Here is a 23,361-nt window from a genome sequence, read left to right as displayed (position 1 = left end):
CTAGGGATCGTTCAGTACAATTCCCTGAAGTCAGGGAATATATTGCAGGGGAAAACTTGGCTCAGGGCATTGTTTCTTTGGTTTGGTGGGGTTTGGTGCTGGTGTCGGTGAGCTGCTGTGTCTGTGTGACTCTGGGGTGGTGGTGACTAAGCCAGGGATGCAGACAGCTCTGCTGCACTGGGGAGTCACATCCTGCCTGTCCTTCAGCACCTGCCTGAAGGGGCTGGAGCACTGGTGTTGGAGGGAGCTGAAATGGGATCAGTTGTCTGCTAGCAACCAGTGCAAAGTCTCTTTTGATCTACCCGTGGCCTGTTTTGATGAATAAAAGCTTGATGCAAATAGTGATAAGAGTTACCCAAGGAGGCGGGAGTAGGACTTTGATGTGCTGGTTTAGCAGGGGGTTAAGCAATGAGGAATTGACAGACCCATCTGTGTTGGATATTAAGTGCCAGTAATGAGTGTTCCAAACCCGAATGATATCTGGGGAGTGGGGGCGACTAAGTAGCCACATATTGTTACTGTCTCTTGGTCGCTGTTGGTCTGCAGATACAAGCACTGTCCATCCTCAAGGCAGGCCTTCCGAAGTTGTTTTAGGAAGTGCTTGAGAGCAGCTTTTGGGGTTGAAAAATAACAGGCAGCACCCCTGGCGGTATTATTTTGACTTTGGTGGGGTTGAGCCGAGCGGGGCAGGCTGAGCCCAGATTACGCTGCGTGCTCTGTGCTGTCCCTCCTCGCTGCGTTCGGTTCGCTGCTGAATGCAGCTCTCCTGATGCAGCCTCACGTGGCTGCAGAGAGGCACAATGAGGACTTGAGCATTGCCAGCCCTTTCCAGGCATCTCTCCTGCTGCCTGCAGGTCAGCAGGCTGAGCCCGGGCTCTCCCAGCCCCGCACATTTTCCTCCCAGCTTCCTACGGACCGCCTCGGCAGTGAGGGAAGATCGTGAGGAGGAGGAGAGGAGCAGCAAGGCGTGTGCCGGTCTCCGGCACAGCCGGTCGCAGCAGTAGCAAGTCAGTAAGTCAGACTGCACCATTTTCTTCTCACCCCGCGTAAAGGCGATGTGAGAAGCTGACGGGAGCTGCGCCCTCCCCCTCTCGCTGGGGATGCTGAAGTGGAGCCCTCCTCCCAGCCAGAAGACGCAGCCTCTCCGGAGGAATCCCAAAAGACCTTCCCAATTTGGTGATGTGTGTTTAAAGGCCGATTTTTCTTTTCCTTCTTTTTTTTTTTTCCCTCCCTGTGGGTTTTTTTTTTTTTTCCTCCTTCCCAGCTGAGTCTGAAGCCCGCCTTCTCTTGCAGCCACCGCCAAGCTGAAGGGCTTGCAGCCTGCTAGGAGGTATTTTCTGGCTGCTCCCTGCTCGCGTGTGTGGCTGCGGGCACTTGGGCACGCTGCGTGCGTGGACACAGCTCTGCTGCTCCCAAGCTATGGGTGCTGCAGGGGCTGGGGCAGAGCTGTGACCTTTCCTGGGGTGCCGGAGGAGGAAGAGCGGATTACGCCGTGAACTTCTGGCTCGCAGCCAGTGCCCTTGCGGAAAAAATAAATCACCTGGAGATCCGCGTGTGCTGGGAACAGCTTCCTCGGAGCTGGTGTTGTCCTTGCCAAAATGGCTCATGCGGCCGCTTCCATTAAAAAAGTTCGAGAGTCAGAAATCGAAGAGAGGGAGAGAAACCTTGAGAAGGAAAGGAAAAGACAGCGAAAAATCTCTAGGGCTGATCGGAAACGCAAGGTATGAGGCAGAAACCAGCTCCCTTCTCCCTTTCCCCCCACCCTTCCTCTGTCTGTGCAGCACCTCACAGGTGTTTGCTGCCATGTGCTATGCTCTCCCCTTCGTTTTTCAGACCTTTCCCATCACATTTCCCTTTTGCATCCCTTCCCATCCTGTCTGAGCCCTGCTGTGGGCTTAGCCCATCTGCAGTGAGATTAAAGTGCTGCAAGCCATGGCAGCTCGCAGCCACGCAGGGAACGTGCACATAAAGATGGCATGCTGGTATCTCCACTTTCCCTTCATCCTAGAAGGCCTGGAGCTCCTTGCCATCGTTCCCAGCCAGGTGTTCCAAGCCTCTGGCTGATCTGAAGAAGTTGTCAAGGCAGGGAGGTGGCTGTGCTTGTGCTTAGCAGTGTGAAGGTGCATTTCTCTACTTCACAACAGCATTTCTTCCCCATTTCCCGTCTTTAGTTCCGCTTCCCACCTCCCCAGCAGTGCTCGGTGCTGTGTGTAGGGCCTGCCTTGGGGAGCTGGGAGCATCAGCTGAGCTGTGTTGCAGTTTTTGGGTGTCACAAAAGGGATTCTGGGCTTGCCGCTGTGATTCAGTGTATTTACGCTGCATACTGCAGGTATATTTGTCTAGGTAGGGCCTGGCACACAAGTCTGCAATCTGTCGGGTTTGCCTCTGTTACTGATGGCACTTTCTAGTTCTGTTAAGCTGTATCTCTTGAGATGATTCTGATTTTGGAGAGGTTTCTCATAATTTATAATTAATTGTTGTTTTCCTTCTGTTTTAGAGGGAATGACAGCTCTCATTGTCTTGGGATGAAAAATTGGAGAACAATAAAAAAATCAATAGAGGTGATTTGTTTAACAGATTGCTCTGTAGTTTCCAAGGACACAAAAATACAGTAGTGGAGAAAATATTGAAATGTTCTGTTCATCTTTGCTCTAGGACTGTGATACATCAGGAATGCCTGTGTTAATGCCTTCTCATTGCCGTTTCTTTCCTTCCATGTCTGGATTCTCTAGCTTGTGATATGCATTAACTCATTCCATGACACTGTGTTTTTACCCATTCTTTATTAATGGATAAAATGGATGGAGAAAATATCAAGAGGCAATTCCTCCCCCCCTGCCCCTTTCTGCTACATTGCATGTAAACACAGATATCAGTGAAAAGAAAAGCCTAGAATTCAGCCATGTAATGTTTGAATTTACAGATCCTCTTGGCAGATCTCTAGAATTCAGAAGCCATCTGCTCCCTTGGCATACCTGGGCAGTTTTGAATTAGTTTTGCATTCAATCTAAGGCTTTTTGTAATCTGAAGTGCATGGCTTAAATAAAATGACAGAGGCCTTTTGATGCCTTTGGGACCTCTGGGTGTGATCTCCGTGACTTTTCAAACGCTCACTTTGCAGAGTTCATTAAGACACATCCAAATAGTCTTTATCAAAAACAGGAATGTCATTTCTAACGTATGCAGTGTCTGGATGCTGGGCAGGGCTGCTTGGAGCAGATTGTGATTACTCTCCTAATCCCTTAAATGGGGCACTGCAGCATAAGGTAGTTTTTGTGATTACACTTTTGATTGTGGAATCCTCTGCAAAGCAGCCTTTTTAAAAAATGTGCTTAATGTGTGGATGTCCTTGCTGGAAGGGCTTTTTTTTCCTGTCTGCCCAGCACCCATCTCAGCTACTTAATTACAGCGTGTGTTGTTTTTCCCGATTGTCACAAGTCCTATTTCCTCGACGCGTTTGATTCAAATGCCTGTTGGACTACTTTAATTAAAGCTGGATAGAATTAGTACTGCCCCTTCTGCTATCTCTCTACCCAGAGTGCAGCATATCCCTGGCTGCGAGCAGGCAGGCTCAGGCTGCATCCCTGTTAGTAACCGTGTGTGCTGATGCAGGCTCCTAATCAGATTTTTGGATCCAGGGATCACCAGCGGGCTTTGCTTAGAAAATATGGGGAACACTTCAGCGTTGTGTGCATTTCCTCCTTTTTAATATTCCACCCCTGCTCCTGGCTCTCCCTTCTACTGCGGCTGCACCTTGCTGTTACATAAACAAGAGCCTGGCTGCACCCTAAACTTGCCTTCAGTCAGATGGTCGGGGGCTGGGTCAGCCTGGGCTTTTCCCTCCTGCTGCTGCTGCAGGAGGCACACAGCAGCACAGGAATGAGTTGTTTATGTCTGGATCTGTGCATGCCTGTGCTGTGCAGAATGCAGGGTGTAGAGCAGATCAGAGATGTGGGTTTGTATGCACACCCATCACATATACACAGAACAAACCAAACAGAGAATATATGCTAAGTACAGTCTTTTTATTTAGTCATCAATTTAAGTGAGATACGTATCTGTGAGATATTTGTGTATCTGTCACTTTAATTCCTGAAGAGCAATAAATGGTTTTACTGTGAAATGGGATTATCTCCTAGTAGGGGCCCTCCCAGTTTTTGTTGACTTCCTTGAAAAATGGAGGCTAGGAACAAATTAGGTGTGCAGGTCCACAAGAGGCAAAATGCAAATGAATATACTTTTGATTGCTCTCAGCACTTACAGTGTTTCTGTATAGGGGGAATCTGGTTCCAACTTTGTGATTTGTTTGAAAGGCCTTACACTGCAGTGAGTGGATTTTCCCTACAATGGAGATCCATTTTGTTTGTGGAAGGATCATTGGAGTGGGGGAATGTGTCAGGTGCTGTGGGCTGTCTTTCCCAATCCTCATTTGGGTACGTGCCACGCAGCAGTACGTGCCGAGTGCACGAAGCGCTCGTTTGGCCTCGTGATAGAAACTTTTCCTGTGTCCCTGGAACATCCTGATTATGCAAAAGAGGATAAATGAAGGGCCATGGCCTTAGCTCTTCCACTCTGGCAGGGTGCTGGGCATCTGTTAGCGCCATCCCATCCTTCTCCAAGCTCCCGGGGATGCTGTAGGGCGTGGGCTCGTTGTGCCTCTGCCTCTTGAGCGCTTTGCCATGTGACCATCACCTGGCTGGGCAGCAGCACTGCAAACTGGCTGCAGCCTCTGTGCTGCTGGGCTGGGACCAGAACGTTCTGAGATGTTGTCACAGCTGCTGCCTGTTGTAGCCCCGGGCCCTAGCAGGCCCCTGGCCAGCAGCAGAGCTGCGAGCAGGCCCAGCAGGAGCAGCGAGCTGCTCACATCATGTCTTGGCCATCCTTAGTGGTTCTTTAAAGATGAACAGAATTATTCCACGCTCAAAAACTGGGGAAAGGAATTTGCACGCTGAAGACTTGCTCTTGCGTTCTTTTTGAGATTGACTCGTTTGATTTTAAAAACCAGTTGACAAGAGGCAGCTCAGCTTGTCTTACATCCAAGTTGGAAATTTTCCCTTTTATGCAGGTTTAAGCTTTTCTTGCAATGTGGAAAAAAGGGTACTGGTGCAAACACCTGCATGTCAACAAGCCCACCCACCTTCTGAATGGTTGTGTGGGTACCCAAATGTATTAAGAGCATTAAAAACTTGGTACTAACACAGGAGGTGAGCCGCTTCAAACATACAAATTTTATTGCAATTTAATTCCGTTTTACCTAAATTCAGGATACATAAGGCCCAGCTCCACTGGCCTCTCAGTGTCTTTGGAGAGAGCTGCCTGTGGCTCACCCTTTGCAGAATGAGGCAAGGGAAGCAGGGTGATTCTGTGACGGTCACTCACTGAGTCAGCAGCCAAGCTGGAATTACAGCCTGGGAATCCAGCTGCCTAGCCCCTGGCTCTATGTAACACATGCTTGCTTCTCCCTGTCTAAAGTACTTCTCAAAGCAGACACAGCTTCCTGTCTCTGCCTGTGACAAGTGTTGAAAAGATTTTCCAAAACACACATAAAACCCCAAAGAAATAACCTGCTATAGAAATGGATTCTGCTGCCAAATGAAACTGATTTTTGGATGTTACAGATGTGGTAAGCTGATGGCTGTTACCATTTTGCCATCAGTCATGAGGACAGAGTTTGACATCTGGTCTCTACTAGCAGTAGTTGGGTCTGTATTTAGTATTTTAAAAAGTTTTAAAAACCTTTATACTTTTTTGATGGCCAAATTCATGAGTTCAGCATTCTTAGCATAAAATGTTCTACAGCATCTGGAATATTCATCACTGATTGCTAAAAGAGATTGAGAACTAATGGCATCAGGTGAATTTTGTCCTTCCCTTGACACCCCAAGCACAGCTGAAGCTCACACAGATGTACTGCTGGAAAATACCTGCAGAAAGACAAGGATGGAGGGATTCTGCTGTCAGCAGAATTCCAGCCTATGTGGGGAAGAGTCAACATGCACTAAGTAGCTTCCATTATGGAGCTGCAGGAGACAGGAAATGAGTTTGCTTTGTTTTACCTCAACAGCAGACATTGTTTCATGTTACCATCTCCTTTTTCACAAAAGAAGAAAATGAAACACTTCTCACATTCTCAAATGTTGTCAGATTTGTCTTAAATCCAGGCCCACTTGAATCTCAAGCACATCTTTGGCAGGGAGGGTGGGTGCTTCTCATTGGGTACGTTGGCTCTGCACTGAGGCCAGCAGCCCCAAAGTTCATCCCTTTGGAAAGGGCCAGAGTTCAGTGAGGAAGGAGGACATGGGGGAAATCAGGAGTGCTTGGTGTGCTAGAAAAAGGCATCCCGAGGGGGAGGAAGCCACACAGAGATGCAGTTCTTTGCTCTTGGTCACTCCTCTGTTGGTTCATGGATGCCAACCACTATCTCACCTGGTGTGAACCTGCTGTGGGATCCCTGTGGAGTTCATATCAGGATAAGGAAGGGAAAGAGTCTCTCAGTGCTTGACGTCTGTATACTGAAGCTTTCAAGGTTCACTGCAGCTTTAACCTACTGTTCTTTCCTTAGCAGGGAATATGTCTTGTCTGTTCAGTGTTGTGTTTGTTGCCTTGGCAAATGTCTCTGTGATTCACTAGAATTTCTAGATGTTTCTCTCCAGCCATGAAAAAAAACCTTTTTGGTGTTTTGTAATGGAGTGTTTGCGTAGGAGGTGCCTATTCCTGATGCCCTTTGAGCGTTTTCCTTCTGTATCTCAAGCTAATATTTTCCTTATGGAGCTATTTCTGGGCGTGAAAATAATACCTCGTTGGTTTGCTTCCTTGTGAAATGGAGCTTCTTTAGATGATGTTGCACTTCAGAATAGATTGGGACTTGCTGCTTCATTTTCTCCATGTCCTGTTTGAGAGGTGTGATGTGCATGGGCACAAATACACGGTGTTCTGAAATGAAGCAAGATTGATGATCTCAAATTCCCTCGCTTCTGATGGGAAAGGAGCAATTTTCAAGTTTAAATTTGCTCACCTTTATATTGTTGTCTAATCATTCCTTGATTTATATGTGTTATTTCAGTTAATTTCCTTGGTGATTTTTGAAGCACAAGATTTATTCAATCTTAATAAATCACATGTAGACAGTATTTCAAAATACAGATGATTAATCTCAATGTGGTTTTGGTATTGTGGGTGACTGTGCCTCTTCAAAAGTTTAAGTAGAATTAATCCATATCTGGAATACTGGGGAAAAGATTAACAGGGTCTGTTGGCTCTATTGTGTGAGACATTGGATGCAGGAGGAGGAAAATATGTTCCTGGAATGCTAAATCCCTTTGCATTGTAAAGCTTGCTGGGTGCAATCCAGTGTCATGGCAGACACTTTGGATTTTATGGCTGCATTAGCTCATTATGTGATTGTTTCTACAAAGTTATGAAAGTGTCCAAAATGTCCAAATTTCCATCTCTTACTTTGTCTTAATCAATAAAAAGAACTTCTTCTGAGCTTTTAGTAGAGCAACCTAGAGAGTGGAGAAATGTCACCCCCTGCCTACGATGACTGTCCACCTATCCTGTCTCTGCAAATTTAACTTAGCATGAGTGATTACAGAAAGTTGAGAGAGCATTTGCACATGCACAAATCATCCCCAGTAAACTTTTCTAGCTTTGGGGATGGATTTGTTTATTCCTTGTGAAATATTTTGTGTCCTTTAAATTCATGACTTTTCCTGCACCACTGGAAGAATTATTATGTGATGTTTGGGCAGCTTTGTGTTCAGCAATTAAAAAAATGTTTAATGAGGATGTCAGATGTTAAACTGTCAAGTGTCAAGCTTTCTGAAATCTGGCTTCTGTAATTTAGTCCCTCAGGCTTTTCCACTGAACTCCTGGGGAAAGTTTGGCACCTGAAGTGAGAGCGGCATACGAGCCCCGAGTTGATAGTTTAATGGTGGAAGCTGGAGCCGTGCCCTGCTGGGTGCCTTTGCCAATCTATAGTGCATCCAGAGGGTGGGAGCAGGAGGCTGGCCCTGAGCAGGGTGGCAGGAGTGCTGCCCTGCAGGCACCGCCCCGTTCCCCGAGATGCTGCCACGTACTGCAGCTGGCAGTCAGATGGAGTGTCGTGCTCTATTGACTTGACTCTGCTCACAGGACATCTTCTGGGTTACTTTTTGGGAACGTAGGCGCTATTCAGGTTTTATAAAAAAGAATTCTTGTTCTCTGGGACCGTCTCAAGCAGCTCCTTTGTGCACTCGTGGTACTGGTAGTTCTGTTTGAACGTCTCTGATGAGCTCTTCCGTGCTTAACTGCATCTTGATGAATGTGCCTGTTAGCAACCTGTCCTTTTAGCCCTAGCTAAAATCAATTTTTTTTTTTTTTCCTGCTCAGTCCATGGGGTTGTCAAGGTAGGTTTAGATAATCCCCACTGTTACACAGTTATATATAGTATTGGGGCATATAATATGAATTGCTGAAATCTGAGGAATGTAATTAAGTGAATTTCAGGTGGTTCACACAGATGGTGCTGTTCAAGGGTTTTTGCTTAGTAAGTACTTATGGAAGTTTCAGATATTGTAAATAGTCACTTATATTGTATATTGTTGTAGATAATATTGCAAATGTCACTTACAGTTTTTCAGAGTTTGCTTCAAAACCATGTTAACACTCATTCCTATGCCATGGCCTTCCACATACAGATCAATACAGATGAATTGCTAGCTGCCTTTTTACAAGAGACTGAAAACAACGGCTGCAACTGAAAAAATGTCTGTAATTACTTTCTATTTGTTGATGCTAATGAAGGATTTAGCATGTCAACTTCCCTGAAATCTAGCAGGTTCATTACCTCCTTAGGGCTTTGGAAAAGAGACATTCTATGGAAGTGAGCCTAAGTAGGTTTCAGAGTACACATTTCTGTTGAAGGTCAGCTTTTTGTCCTCCAGCAGAATCCTTTTCTGATGAAGATAGGATAAGAATGGACAGAAGGAGAAAGGGGAGGGAAGTAACACAAGATTTAAGAAGTTACCCTGTTTGCCTGTGCTCTGAAACAGCCTGGTGAGGCTGATTGTCTGGGTCAGGAAAAACTTGCAGTGTTTCATATTGAGCAAATATTAATGGGATGCTGTTCTTGTACATGACCTGAGGAGGGGTGTGGATTTCTTCTGGCCTGATAATTTAGATCTGCCTTCTTTTTATTCCTGTATGTAAAATAAGACAGCATTGACAAGTGGTGCTCACCCAAAATGAGCATAGCTCTTATTTCCCCAGGCTGGTAGAAAGGGATTTCAGCCAATAGAACCATAATTACAAGCCTTTCTAAGCTGGTTTAGGTTGAATAATTGAAGCTTATTTTAAATAATTTACTCTTTCTGGCCTGTGCTATGCCAGGATGTCTAACAGAGACATGTCACTGCTCAAAACCAGTGAGGCTGACAGTGCAACAGGAGACTTGAGCAGACAAAAGCCACTTTGTGCCTCGCTGCTCAGGCCACGATTTACTGGGGACTGCCTGGACCTGCTGGAGCCTTCTTATTCCCCTGCTTCATTTCTTTTTAAAGGCACCAGTGCAGCAGGGAGCAAAGAAATCACATGCATTGTGTTGATTATAGTCTCACTGCTGGAGCAAGAGGAGGCAGTAACTAAGATTTCCCAAAAGGCCCCCATATGTGAGTGGAGAATAGTAAAGCTCAGCAAATCTTTTCTATTTTTGCTGATGAACATGGTGCTGGACATCAGAGCTGCCCAAAGGAAAGGAATTGTGGCTGCCATCCACATTCCTAGGCCAGGGAGACTCAGTTCCACTTAGTTAAGTCAGGTAACAGTGCGAGTTATCTCTGTTTTAGCCTTTCCACAGGGTGTTCATGGATTTAATATCAGCTCTGTTTAGTTACTTTCCCTACCCTCACAGGAAAGAATTTCTCCCAGATATTCTATCTGGCCCTGCCCTCACTCAGTGTGAAGCTGTTGCCCCTTATTATTGAAATAACACTCTTGCATCATATACGTTAAACCCTCAAAAGTTTATGTAATAGCAAAAGGAAAACCAGTAATTTTCCAAATGATACCTATTTTTCTTTATCTTGTTCATGGAAAAGCTTATAAATAGATAGCTTTTGAAAGTGTTTTGGTATAGTGATATGACTTAGCAGGATGAATTGAATAAAATCTAAAATGCTGATATGAGCCTCAAGCTGCTGTGTACAGAGCAGGGTGGCTTTCATGAGCATGGATTTGTTTTGCAAAATTTGACATTTGCAGGAGACAGAAAGTGATACAGATGAAAAAAAAAATATGTTGACTGGTCAGTGCAACTGCTGTATGGCAGTTAAATTTTCCTGAGGAAATGCACAGAGACTCCATAGCAACTAGATGAGATCTGTGCTATATTCTCCATGCTGCTGCTGTGTTTTCTGGGGAGAATCCAGCCATCCCCCACAGCCACGGCGTCTGTGCTGCGCAGCCTGACTGGGCTTGGCAAATGGCAGCTGCGGCCACTGGCCACTGACTGCATCAGGGGTATTCTTAGGATCATGAAAAATCCCCCAAGCTGTATTTTTTCCCCTTTTTTTTTCTTGGCGAGGACAGCACAAAGCCTGCAGTGCTGTCTGAAGGGTAGACAAACCACTCAGGCACTCCTTTGGTAATAACTGGTTTACTAACCTCTCCTTTCCTGGGATGCAGGTGTTAGCACTAGGTACCTCAACAGAGCTCTGTGCACCCTCAAGTGGTGCAGGCTATTAGCTTGGTGAATGATGAGGCCCTGGAAAAGGTTTCCCAAAGAAGTGAAATCAGAAATAATTAATAGCTGTGCCCAGAGCCAGCTCTGCATTGCAGCACGAGTTCTCCCAAGCTTAAGGAAGTACGTGCTTGGCTGTCTTCCCCAGGTTTCTAAGGAAGCCTAGCACTTAACCTGCTTGGTTCAGGGTTTGCTGACGCTGCCGGTGCCTGCGGGGTGGCAATGCAGTGCCAGTGGGAGGGCAGATGGGATTCATTTCCTCGTGGAGCCAGCACAGGGCTCCCGTGTCCCTCCCAGTTCCATGGAGTTTGTCCCTGCAGCTGTGGAACGGAGCTCTGACACCAACCTTGGTGTGTTTGCTCTGAGCAGTGCTTGGGAATTCCTAAAACAGAGCAGTGAAGGAAATTATCTGAGGGCAGCGTAGGAGGAACCAAAGTCCTGCTACAACTAATGAATATGCAGGTGGTTGAAAAGGTTAATTAACACCGCTTTTCTCTTTATTGCAGTTTAGCCATTTTGTACATCATCTGGCTGGGTTTAGCAGCACACATTCCATTATTTTGGGCAATAAACCATCATTATCTTGTAGTCTCTGCATAGTTGTAATAATGATCATTGGCCCAGAAGTGTGAAACACAGGAAGGAGTATTTTATTCTTTTTAAACCAACTTCAATATGCAAGCTTAATGATACAAAAGCAGAAGGCTTGAGAGGAAGGAGCCTCCTTCTGGAAGAAGTGTTTGAGATGAAGAAGGATAGTTTAGAGATAGGGAACTGTAATTAAAGGATATAAAGGAACACTTGGTTTTATAACACTATATATTATAATCCTAACTCTTAATAACTTAACCCTGAAAGATTTGCCAATGATTTCAGGCGATTTAATTTTTTCCAGATGATTTCAACCAGGAGATAATTCACCTCCTATTACATAACCATCTTAGTGATTTATGTTTTCCAATGTAATTTTTAAACACATGTGCACTTTCTGTAATACAGGTCTGTGATTGAAGGGCAGATTATTTATGGTGGGAGATAATGTCACGCAAATATACCTTGAGGTCCAAAATGTTCTTCACGTAGTTCTTATGTTCTGTGACCCCTTCTGTTCAAATCAGCCTGTTGTTGGCACGAGGAGAACCTTGGTGTTCTGGCACTATTTATTAACTTAATACCCATCTAAAAATAATGATTTAAATAAATAGAGAAGCAGAAAGCACTGGGAAATCACGAATGGATTTGGAGAGAAATCTGCAAAGGCAGAGGGGGAAAATGAAGGTGGTTTTTTCCCAATACCTGGCACTTGAGATGCCCATGTAGCTTTTGCAGAGCAAGCATGCTTCCTTGCAAAGCATCTAGTGCACCTTTAGCCCATCTGAATGTACATTCTAAATATTCTTCTCTGGTTTTACTTCTGACAGTGATTTGTAGCAGTTGACATGGTTCCCATCAATGATCCTTTCAGTTCTCTAAGGACTGTCTGCAATACATTTTGGTGGCTATTTTATCCTGCAATCTCCCATTACTTCTTAATATGTGGAACTAAGAGTAATGCCTTGAGATTATTAATACAGAAGCTTGGTGGGACTTTAATCCCCTCAGATTGTGGAGGTGGGAGACCCCTGTTGTCAGTGAAAATCAGGGTCAGAGAAAGAACAAAATGGTCTTCCCTTCCCAAGTGCTGCTTCAGGGCATCAGTGCCTTTATCTTGGATATTTGAGAAAGTGTTAAAATTTAAAAATAGATGCTTTCCTGCTCTGCAAAGGCAGTGCAGCATCAGGTGGTAACTGCTGATCTGGCAGGAAAGAGTCCAAGTTTTGCCATGTAGGAGTTGTCAGAGACTGGAACAGACTGCCAGGGCAGTGGCAGAGTCACCATCCCTGGAGGGATTTGAAAGATGTGTGGATGTGGCACTTGGGAACATGGGTTAGTGGTGGCTTGGCAGTGCTGGGGCAACACTTGGATCTTGTCCATCCTAAATGACTCAGTGATTTTGTGGCTGATCAATGAGGCTGTGGGTTGTAGAGAATCTGGCTGACAGAACTGCCACGGGGTTGATTTTCTTTGATTTTCGTCCTTGGCAGTCCTTTAGTGCTGGAGGGAGTTGGAGCAGTGAGTGAGGGAGGACCTTTGGCCCGGGGTAAACTGATCCTACTGTGATTCAAAGGCAAAGACCAGTCTCACTTCAGTGGGTGCTAGAGCAGGCTCATGGAGAATGGATAAGAATAGACAAATATTCATTTAATCAGACAGCTGCTTCCCCTGTGGTGTTGAGATCTCCCCACAGATGAGTCATCTCTGCAGTAATAAAGAATTTCATTTGTCACTGTGAATGCAGCAGGACTTTTGGAACTCTCACATAGGACCTGAGGTCTTTCACTTAATATTCATTTGGCCTGGGAAATGATAGCCTCTTCAAGTACTTTATTATACAAAATTCCTTTATTTTAGAGTATCATTGCTTAATAGTTGTGCTTTTACTTTTCTTGGGGCTTTGGCTATTGTTTAGCTTACAAATTCCTTCCCCACCCCCCCCCCCCCACCCCCTACTATTTTTACTCATTCTGAGTGCAAATTCAGATGGGAATTGTAGTCAACCTGATGAAGTCCTGAGATGGGGGGCTTTGTCAGTGGCTGCCTCAGGCTGAAATATTTGCATGTACTCTTTCACTTAATCAGTGTTGGATTGCATTGTCATATGACTGCTTTAAAGGCATTTGTATCTCAAATACAGAACATAGTTTTCTGATGTTCTGAAAGATCATCTGGATTGAGTTCTGAAGCTACAAGTCTTGTAGGAAAAAAATAAGATTAGTGTCTCATTCCACAAAATAGGGAGCTGCTTCCCAAGGAGATGGGAATCTTGGTTCCTCTTCCCTGATTTTAAAAAGTTATTTATTTACTGTAATACTGACTAAGGAGCAGTTGAACAAGATTTTTTTCTGAGGATGAGCACTTAAAAGAAGTCCATGGGACTTCCCAGCTCCGAGTGGTTGTAGGAGGAAGTACTACTCTCAGAAAGGAAGGGTAACAGGAGGTAGGTCGGGATAAATTGCAATCTATTTCTGACCTTGCCTATTACCTAATAGGAAATATATGAATTTTCCATTCCATGTAATAGAAATTTTATATATTTCTGTCCCAGTTGGTGTTAGGAAGATGCTGTCAGAGAGGAAAGATGGAAATCCAGTATTGAGAGAAGGTGTCAGAGAAGGGAGTGGTTTGTGGAAGTTGTGACCTATTTTCCATCTTGTCACTGTCTTGGGGCCAGATTTTGATGTGGGGCCATGAAGGCCAAATAAATGAGCTGTAACAGTGACAGAGCAGGGCTGGCAAGAAGTAATGCAGATGGGAAAAGGTGCTCCAGCTGGAAGAGGCTGGATGTCCTGAGGGATGTCATTCTCTGCTGCTTATTTGAGTTCCCCTGCCTGCCTGGGCTCTGGCCATGCTGGAGTCTTGGGACTTTGTGAAGGGTGGGTGAGGGAGTGGTCATGGCCAAGGGTTCTCTCTCAGTTCTTGGGACGCTGTAGGGAGGATTCAGTAGCATAATGTATTTGGTAATGATAAAATGTTACAGTTATAATGTAGTATAAAATTTCAAGTAAAGGCTGCACCCCTATTCTTGCCATGAAAAGTTTTGAGAGGAAACCACAGGCTTTATGCAAGATTATTTAGTCAATTTTTGTGTTTCTTGCTGTCAGTAAATCTGTTGGTTTATGTATGTTTGGGATTTTTGCTGTTTTGTTTATTTTAACTGAGATCCTTTAATGGACCTTACTAGCACCTCATTTTGGTTCTTAAGTAATTGTGCTTTTCTTAAAACTGCATTATTGGATTTTGAGAGAAACTGGTTTTTGTGTGGATCTGTTCATGCTGCATGCCCCTTTCTACAGCTTATGGCTTCCAGGCAAGCCAGATGAGTGTTGCTCATTAGTTACCAGTGTCTTCAGAGATACCAGACCGAGAAGGGGGTAACTCCTGCTTGCAGTGCAGTTTAAATTTGGGCTTGTGTTCCCGAGGGCAGTTTTTGTGTGAATCCCATCTGCTGGGTGCTACTGAGAACTGCAGAGAACCTGTGAAGCTCCTCCTCTTTTGACTTCAGAAGTTTGGGGGGGGGGTTTCGTGCAAGGTGGTGTTGTGTTCCTTGCTTCCCTGAATTTTCTAATAAGTTATCTACAAACCTAATGCTCATTTGATTATCTCTTTCTTATGTCTTTATTTTTCATAAAAATATGAAGTTTGTAAAACCTTGGTTACTTTGCCTCATGTGTAGCAACCACAGGGCGTGCACTGTTATTGTGCATCTCGCAACGTCATGAGTTAGGAATGGCAGCTGCAGAAAGTTTTACAGCGTCCTTAGGATTTCTCTGCAGAGAAACTGCTCAGTTTTGTTGTGCCTTCCTTGGCTCTCTCTAATTTACAGGCACTGCTGGTTTTAACTATCCTGAGACACTACAGTGCCCAAGCACGTGCTTTGTCAGTTGATCATAATCTCCCTATTTCTAATTTTTACATGATTCAGAATTACAGCAGAATTTGTTTGCAGACGATGTGCTCTTCCCGATGACCTTTGGTGCTTCTATTAAATTTATGGAGGTGATTTGGTTTTTTCCCAGGGTGACAGGCCTTAAGTAGCTGATGAATGATGTGAAGGTGTGTTTTCAATCACAAGATCTCAAATTGTCTGTTTAGAACTTCGTGTATGGCTGGGATAATGAAGTTTAGTCACTTACACAGCAGACTTATTTGCTTTTCATGCTATTCTGGCCCTCTTTTGGATGATGTATGTCACTATAAGGCACAAATTGCTTGCTTACAGAAACAAAAATTCTTGATTGTGCTCTGTTAGAACCCTTTTGATCATAGGGAATTGCTTTTGGAAGATTGGAATCTTTTATTTAGCATCTTCTGCAACTCTGTCAGTGCAGGGAAAGGCAAAATATTAGACAGGAGTGATACAAACCCAAGCTTTCAAGTACTGTTTGTTGACATGTGATGAATAGAGCACATAATTTTTTTCCTTTCATGACTCACTCTTTCTTCAAGAATTGGGAAGATAAACCCTTTGGAGCTTGCTCCAAAGTGGATGTGTGTTCATCCTCACCAGAGCCTTGTTAAAGGCAGCGACTGGGAGTCAGTAACGCTGGATTCTGTTTTGTTTTTCCAAGTAGCTGTCGGTGCCATTAGCTGAGCACAGAAAACATGCATATAATATTGAAGAATAGAAAAATTGCAGTTTTATGGCTGTAGTTCAATTAAATGTGGTTGCACTTGGCATGGCCAGGTTGTTTTAAGCGTTGGTACAGGTACCTGTACCTAGATCAGTGTACATTAACTCATATTGGTATGGGAATTGGGCATTAGGTTTAATTTATTTTCAGTGGCACTAATATTCTCTTTATGTTTCTAGTTTAACCATCAAGAACAAATCATTAAAACAAATAGCTTAATATTCAAGATATAAGGATTTTCTAATGTGTATTAATAGTAACTGTTGTTTCTAACAGATGCATTCAATGGGCCCCAAGATAACAGACAGGCACAAGGTGCAAAATAAAATAGAAACCAAGTAAATGTTGCACCATGACAGCAGCTATTAGCACAATGGGTGAGGAAAAGCTAGTCAGGGGCACAATACTTACCAAAAGTAAGCATTTCTTTGAGGATTCCTGATAATATGCTCTATAGCCAAGGAAGAATTATGTATTTTGTATTGTTATTTCATTCCTCATTGAATTAATTGATTCTGTTAAACTGCAGCAAAGCAAAAGATGCAACACATGGTGAACTTTATGCATTGTATTCCTATGGATATATGAGGCAAACTGTCTTTTATATGTTATATAGGGAATATATAGTCCTTCCCACAAACTGATTTTATATCAAAGTAAGCAATATTTGGTTTTGAAAATTGTGTCAAATTCATGGGAAATCTAACAGAAGTGAGAACTGCAGAAGCCTTTGCATTTCAGCAACAAGAGCTTAGGAGACTTGGGGTTTTCAGAATCAGCAGCGAGCTCCTGCTGATGTATTCAGAAGGGAAAACTGGATGATTTTCTTGGAGAATTGAGGCTTACTTGATATTCCAAAATCAGAATGTGATAGCATCCCAATATCCTACAAGATGGTTTAAGGCAGAACTAATATGTGGTCTGTGTTAAGGAAGAAAAATCAGAGCTAATAAAGGGCCAGAGATTTGGGTTAGATTTAGACTGATACAAATAGGCACCAATTAGAGCTTAGTGCCGCAGGAGGCCATAAAAACCATGAAGTACTCAAAGAATGCCTTAGTTCTGTTGAAATGAGAAAAAAAGCTATTTTGGGCATGAGAAGTGGTAATTTACTCTGTAGCTGTGTTGGCATGGGTGGGCCAGAACTGCATCTTAACCCTTTACCCTCAGGCTATTATCGAATATTTCTCTTGCATTGGTTTATAGTTTTGTGATTAGTCAACAATCCCTCTAAGATTTTCCTTGTGTTACTCAGTGCTTCATGTTAACGTCTGCCTTTCATTGCCCATGAGGTGGAACCAAGGCTGAGAGAGAAAAGAAATATCAACTGCAATTTTTATGAGAAAAATAGGTGATACATAAACTGCTGTGCCTGTGAGAGCATCTCTATGAAATCTGGGGTTCTTTTTGCTTTTTCGTGCCGCACCTGTCACCCAAAATATCTGTATCTGCAGAGAAAGGATGTGTTTTATCTGTGGAAGGCTGGAGGCTCAGGTGCCTTTTTGTATATATTTCATACTTTCCTATCCACAAAAGAATTTTTTCAGGATCTGTAGGATCCAGTGCCAGCAGGATCTGTAGCTGCAGTGATTAAACCTCAGGTTATCCCTTTCCTTTTTTTCATAGTGGCTACAATATATATGGTGCCACTTGGATTAAGGGCTGTCCAGAGAGGATCATTAGACTTAATGTGTCAAGTGATTCACCATCAAAAGCAGAGCAAGTCCTCTTTAAAATGGCTCAAAATAGATTTTTGCAATTGATTGGACTCAAAATATTTGAGCCGAAGAGGGTTTTTTTGTTGTGTCCTCTGGAGCAGACAATGGCCCCTTTGTAAGGGCTGCTTAGGCTTTGGGAATTGCTTATTGTGGTCTCTGTGACCAGAGGAAGAAAAGGTTGAATTTTTTGGAAATAGTGATCTCATCAGTGTCATTGTTGTAAAGCATAAAGGTGGACATAAATGATATAAAGTCATGACTCATCAGAGTTTACAGTCTACATGAGCTCAATATCTGACCCAAAATAATTGCTAGAAGTGAATGAGCTGTGTTGTACTTGACCTTCCCATAGAAAAATCCCCAGGAGTGAAAGACTTGGCATTTAGGAATCATTTCAAAGTTCAGGGGATCTCCTAGAAGTATATAGGTCCCAGTGCAGTCTCTTTTCTCTCTCTGTTTTTTTAATTACTATGTTTAACTATAGAAGTGTCATGGGGAATGACTCTTTGGGGGAGAGATTTAACAATAATAAAAGTGGGGATTTATTTTGCTAACCGTTGTTATTTGTCTTGATACTTGGAGCTCTTTCTCTCTATGTTTTTGCCTTTTTTTTTTTTTTAAACTAGTAATGGCAAAAAAAAGCATAAAGAAACATTTTTCCTGGCAGCAGAGCAATTTTGCTTCTGTTGCTGCCTACCTGGGTGTGTGTGACTGTCCTCAGTCCTGTTTCATGTTACAATACTCAAGCTTTGCCATTCCTGGACTTTGAGGTCTTGGTTGGGATTTTGCAAGCCAGTGCAAACCAGTGGGTTTGTACCACACTTCTTTTTTTTGATGGCCAATAGGAACAAACTGAGACTATCTAGCCACTGCAACATTGACTATGAGAATCTTTGGGAAAGTTGCACTTCCCAAAAGCTTGCTGTGGGCTTTATTGGTTTTTTGTTGCCCTAAGGCTGACAATCGTAAGTGCTGCAGGCTTAGAAACACTCAAGGAAGAAACCAGCATGTTTTCCCCCTTCTGGGGGGAAAAGAGGGACTCTGCTCTAGCGTCAGTTCTTCAATACGTGGGATACTCTGCTCTCCTTCTTACAGGCACTTTAAATTCTGTTTCTGAAGGTTTTCTAGGTAGGGAAGTAATTGATGTTTGGAGGTACTGCTGTGAAAAGGTCCTGTGGGCTGCTGAAGAGGGGTGAGGTGCTTTGACGTGAGCTCTGTGCCTGCAAACTGTGCCTCTGGGTTTGCTTTCCTCACTGCTGCCGGCTGGGGTGGGTTTGCAGCCCTAACAAGACAGCAGAGAGCATGGGAATGCAGAGATACAGCAACGTGTTCCCCTACAAAGGCTTTGAACCCCAACATGCACTTTGTCAGGATACGATGCCCTGAGTCTGGCACGACATGAACGCGTTCGCTTTCTGAGTAATTTGCCCTAAAGTCTTGGGGCCACTTGGACAAACAACAGTAAAATTGTTGAAAGGCTCTGGCAGAAAGCTTCTCCATTGCTCTCCCTCTGATGGCTACACAGATTGTTGCTTTCCACAAGCAGCATTTCCCAGGAATGCCTGTTACTCAAATTTTCCACCCTTTACCCTGGAGTGGTGCCTTGTGTTTTCTAGTAAGTTATTTGCATATTAATTAGCTTGCTCTATCCAGGGATTTGTAGTTCCAGTTTATGTTGGAACATTGGTTAGATGACCTTTGGTTGAGTCAAGCATTTGGTGGGACTCTTTCTGCCATCCTTTTATTTTGATAACTAAATTAAGAAGTTCTGGCAGTGTGTACACGCCTTATTATTGTCACAGGGTAATGCTTTGGATGAGCTGAAGGAACTTGTTACCTGGTAATTATGGGCAAGTGAGCCTTGCACAAACATTCTGGAACAGTTGCCAAGTGCTGGCAGAAATGTCAAAAGGACAAAAGGAACAATTGAACTATTATGTGCACGTGTCTATCCAGCATGTATCCATCACTGCACCTGAGGTGATCCACCCAGGAGCATTTATCAGCAAGGAAAAAATACAGAGCCCCTTAAAATCTCCTCAGGATAATTAACAAAAAAGAGAACCCCATACCCATCAATAGCCCTGAGTGGCGGGAGCTGGGTCTCTTGGATCATAACTGGTGCTGCTGTGGAGGGGAACTGGGTGGGAATCAGTCAGCTGCCATGGAGAGTGTGCTGCCGTACTGGCAATGGATTGAAACTGCAAAGGCAAAAGAGTTGGCTGGTTGTTGCAACTCTTTGAGGATCTCTCTTTTTTTGAGGAATTTGGGGCTTACATTTTCAAATACATGCCCCACTCTTCTGGGCTTGGATGTGCATGGTGGGATATTCTGCAGGGCTTTGGCATCTGCAGACACTTTGTCCCTGCTGTCTCTGCTACCCTCAGCTGGTCATGTTTGAAAACTGCCAAATAATTCTCAACTACCTTTTCCTTTTTGTTTTGTTTGGGTTTTGGTGGTGTGGTTTGGTTTGGTGTCAGTGTATTTTAATTCTGCCCTGAGCCTCTTCTGGATAAGAGGTAGATTCCAACACGTAATCCTGAACACTGTTTTTAGCCTAATGGGTGCAATCATAAGTAACTCCAACCTAGGGTGAATGCTGTCATTCTCAGTTTTGGTGGGATTGTTCTTATTTTCCTTTGGTTTTTTTCCATAGCTATTCGAACTAAAAGATTAACACCAACCTTAAACCAAATTGACAATAAAAATCTCTAACATGACATAGACAAGAGCAAAAGTGATCTAACAACACATATTGTCCTTTTTGGATACATTTGAGCTCATTTGAAATCATACCCAGGGGACATATCAATCCAAAGAAAGCTCATCACAGTTATTGGCTACATAAACATGAAATATCGTGTGAATCGCTGAAATTAAATGGTCATGAAATCTGTGCTCATGCACTTTGTCTTGGTTTGTAAATATCAAGTAGATGTTGAATAATAGACTTGAATATATCATATTTTTGAGTTGGAAACTCGGAAGGCATTAGCAACATGCTGAAATTCAGCGCTTTATGTAAGCACAGTGAGACTGAGCAGGGCAGGGAAAAAAATCAAAACATGGAAAGGCACGCAGCTGGGTAACTCAATAACCCGTGTGTGTAGGGCATTCCACCCAGTGGGACTTTAACTTTGCGAGCTGGGCTGGCCGGCTCCGTGCTGGAGAGCCGTCCCCCGGCCCACCCCACGCCATTGACATGCATAGCTGGCCTGGTAGGTGTAAAAATAGCCGGGCAGCGCCTGAATTGGAAATGGTCACCGAGCGCTGGCCGCAGTTGCTGGGGTTTCGGGTTCTCCGGGACACGGGACCAGTGGCCGAGGAGCGGAGCACGGGCAGGACCCTCCTCCCGGCCGGTCCCCTGTCCTTCGGGAGCGCCGGGCACCCGCTGCGGTGCAAGGGCCATCCCCCTGCTCGGAGGGGGCAGAAGAACTGATATGGGCAATGCACCCATTTGCCAGGCTTGCCATTCAGAGAAGGGCTTAAGGACACAAGGGAACATACAGGACTTGGATAAAACTCCTGATTATTATGGGTACAACAGCGAAGAAAGCAAAGAGCCTGAAGCCCTGGTAAGTTTGGCTGAAGAAAACTGGAATTACAGGGAAAAATTCAGATGAGGGTTATGCATGTTGCATTTGCAAAGGATCTCTTTGCTCAGAACCTGACTGGGTAGCTTGCAGTACTGAGGGGTCTGCTAAACTTGTCCATGCAGAAGCTTTGTTTTGCTGCCCTGACTGCAATTAAAAAGCCGCTGTCCCTGAGCTGTGCAGTGGCTTCAAAGCATTGTCAGTTACCAGAAGGCTGAGGTATGTGAAGAGAGAACCCCGTGGTTGAAACAAGCCCTGCAATGAATGGATGTTATCCAGTTATCCTGGTTTGCACAACTGCCAGGAATAATCCCTTATTGATCATGCTCCAAACTTGAACTCAGTTGTTTACTTTTGAGCTGCTGCCTGCCCAGTACATGATATTGTCTTCTGTGTGCAATTGACACAGAGCTGCACAGATCCTAATGCATATGAGGGTTACAGTGAGTGGGATCAGGCACAGGCAGTAATGTTAGCATTTGTGCAGCAAACCAGAAGAAAATCATTAAGATGTGAATACTTGCTTAGTATCTATGGCAAATGAAGTGTCTCTTTGTTTTTTCCTTTATTTCTCATTCTGTTTGAGAATTTCATAAAATGGTTATTTCATTCAAAATTGGCAGTGGAAGTATATAGTGTCAAAACTTCTGGCAGAACAGGAAGATCAGTAAACCTTCAGTGGCAGTATATCTAAATCTTTTGTTCTCTACAGTTGATGTATACTGGAATTGGTCTCAGTCTGACCCGGCGCTTTGTACATGCCTCAATTACTGCAGTGCAGCATAGAAGAATAGGTGAGCCGATTTCCAGTGTTTGTAGGGGAAGAGGAGACCCGAGGCGCTCCCAGGAGCAGCTCACAAGGAGTTCTGCGTTGTCCTAGAAGACACTTTAGATGCTGTCTTGGCTTTCTGGTAGCACATTTTTTTGGCTGGATTTTTCTGACCAGTTTCATGTTGTATTTCACTGATAACAGAGCTGGACCCGTTCTTCATAGAATCACAAAATGGTTTGGGTTGGAAGAGACCTTAAAGATCATCTAGTTCCAAACCCTCTGAAATAAAACTTTCTTCAAGCTAAAACATGAAACTAACCTACATCTTTGAGGATACAGAAGGTTTTTTCCTCCTACCAAGCAGTTTTTGGTTAGATTAACAAATAATCTCCAGTGTTTGTGATGGGAAAGATGCAGTCAGGGGGAGGGACAGTGAGATTCCTTGGGCTGTGGGGGAGGATGGGCCTGCTTCCATTGCCAAGGGTGGTTTCATTGGGCATTAGAGGATCTCCCTGAAGCTGTTAGCAAAGGTATGGTAGACCCTGTGACACAAATAAGCAAACTGAAATGGCTCTCCTGGCACGTCCAGCCTCTGAGCTGCCCTTCGGCATAAGGTCAGCCCTCAGAGGAGCCAGGAGAGAACAGCATGTGATCTTTGAGGCTTCTTTTCCTTTTTATTTTTCTGGATACTTTTCATTCAGCCTACGCAATTTTTAACAGCAGGCAGAGATCAGGCACTTTGATAATGTCTTTGATGTGTTCAATCATAAGATCTTGGCTTTATGTGGCCCTGGTAGGGACTGGCCAAGTTTCTTTAGAATGTCTGTCTTGATTCAGGTTTACAGTACTTGGGGGATTACAAAGGAAAGTTCCTGTATTTCCCTAAGAATTTTTGTAGTCTCTCATCATCCTTATGATTCCATACAGAAAAAGTGAAAAGAAAAAGAGGTGTCTCTAAATTAGAAATGTCAGCAAAGCTTTGTTCTGCAGGGAGAAATTGTATACCTATTTTTTCCCCCGAACAGGAATATGGTATCCAGCACAGTACCCTGTTAGCTATTATAGATTTCCTCTGCCTTTATGTAACTGTAGCCATGCTTGCTGTCTTGGCTCATTAAAAAGAGTTGTCATATCAAGCTGAATATGATGACTCCAGGAGCCTTGTAGCAGATAGGAGGTTCAGAATAATTCAGCTGATATTCAGCCAACTCAGATGGCAAAATTGCTTTGCTAATCTAATCTTTTCTAACCTAAGAATCAAATGCAATCTGCTGCTTCAGAACCAGGTATGACAGACTGCTCTGAGTTGCAGCACAGGTTTTTCCTACTG

General features: G+C 43.9%; 1 protein-coding gene across 29 annotated transcripts in view; it reads left to right on the top strand.

Annotated features, from left to right (window-relative positions):
* Positions 1-23,361, top strand: part of ANK2 (ankyrin 2) — a 261,369-nt gene that overhangs the window by 103,919 nt on the left and 134,089 nt on the right. For 18 of the 29 annotated variants that reach the window (XM_053939994.1, XM_053940016.1, XM_053940014.1 and 15 more), the window contains exon 1: positions 1,564-1,721. The exons of the other annotated variants lie outside the window; for them this stretch is intronic. In XM_053939994.1, coding sequence (XP_053795969.1) covers positions 1,599-1,721 — 123 coding nt within the window. In that variant the 5' untranslated portion in view covers positions 1,564-1,598. Of the gene's footprint in view, positions 1-1,563; positions 1,722-23,361 lie in introns of those variants that run through there. 29 annotated transcript variants of the gene reach the window in all.

The sequence above is a fragment of the Vidua chalybeata genome, chromosome 4, assembly GCF_026979565.1.
Source record: "Vidua chalybeata isolate OUT-0048 chromosome 4, bVidCha1 merged haplotype, whole genome shotgun sequence".
In the NCBI taxonomy this organism is placed as follows: Eukaryota; Metazoa; Chordata; class Aves; order Passeriformes; family Viduidae; genus Vidua; species Vidua chalybeata.
This window is presented reverse-complemented; position numbering and strand designations above follow the sequence as displayed.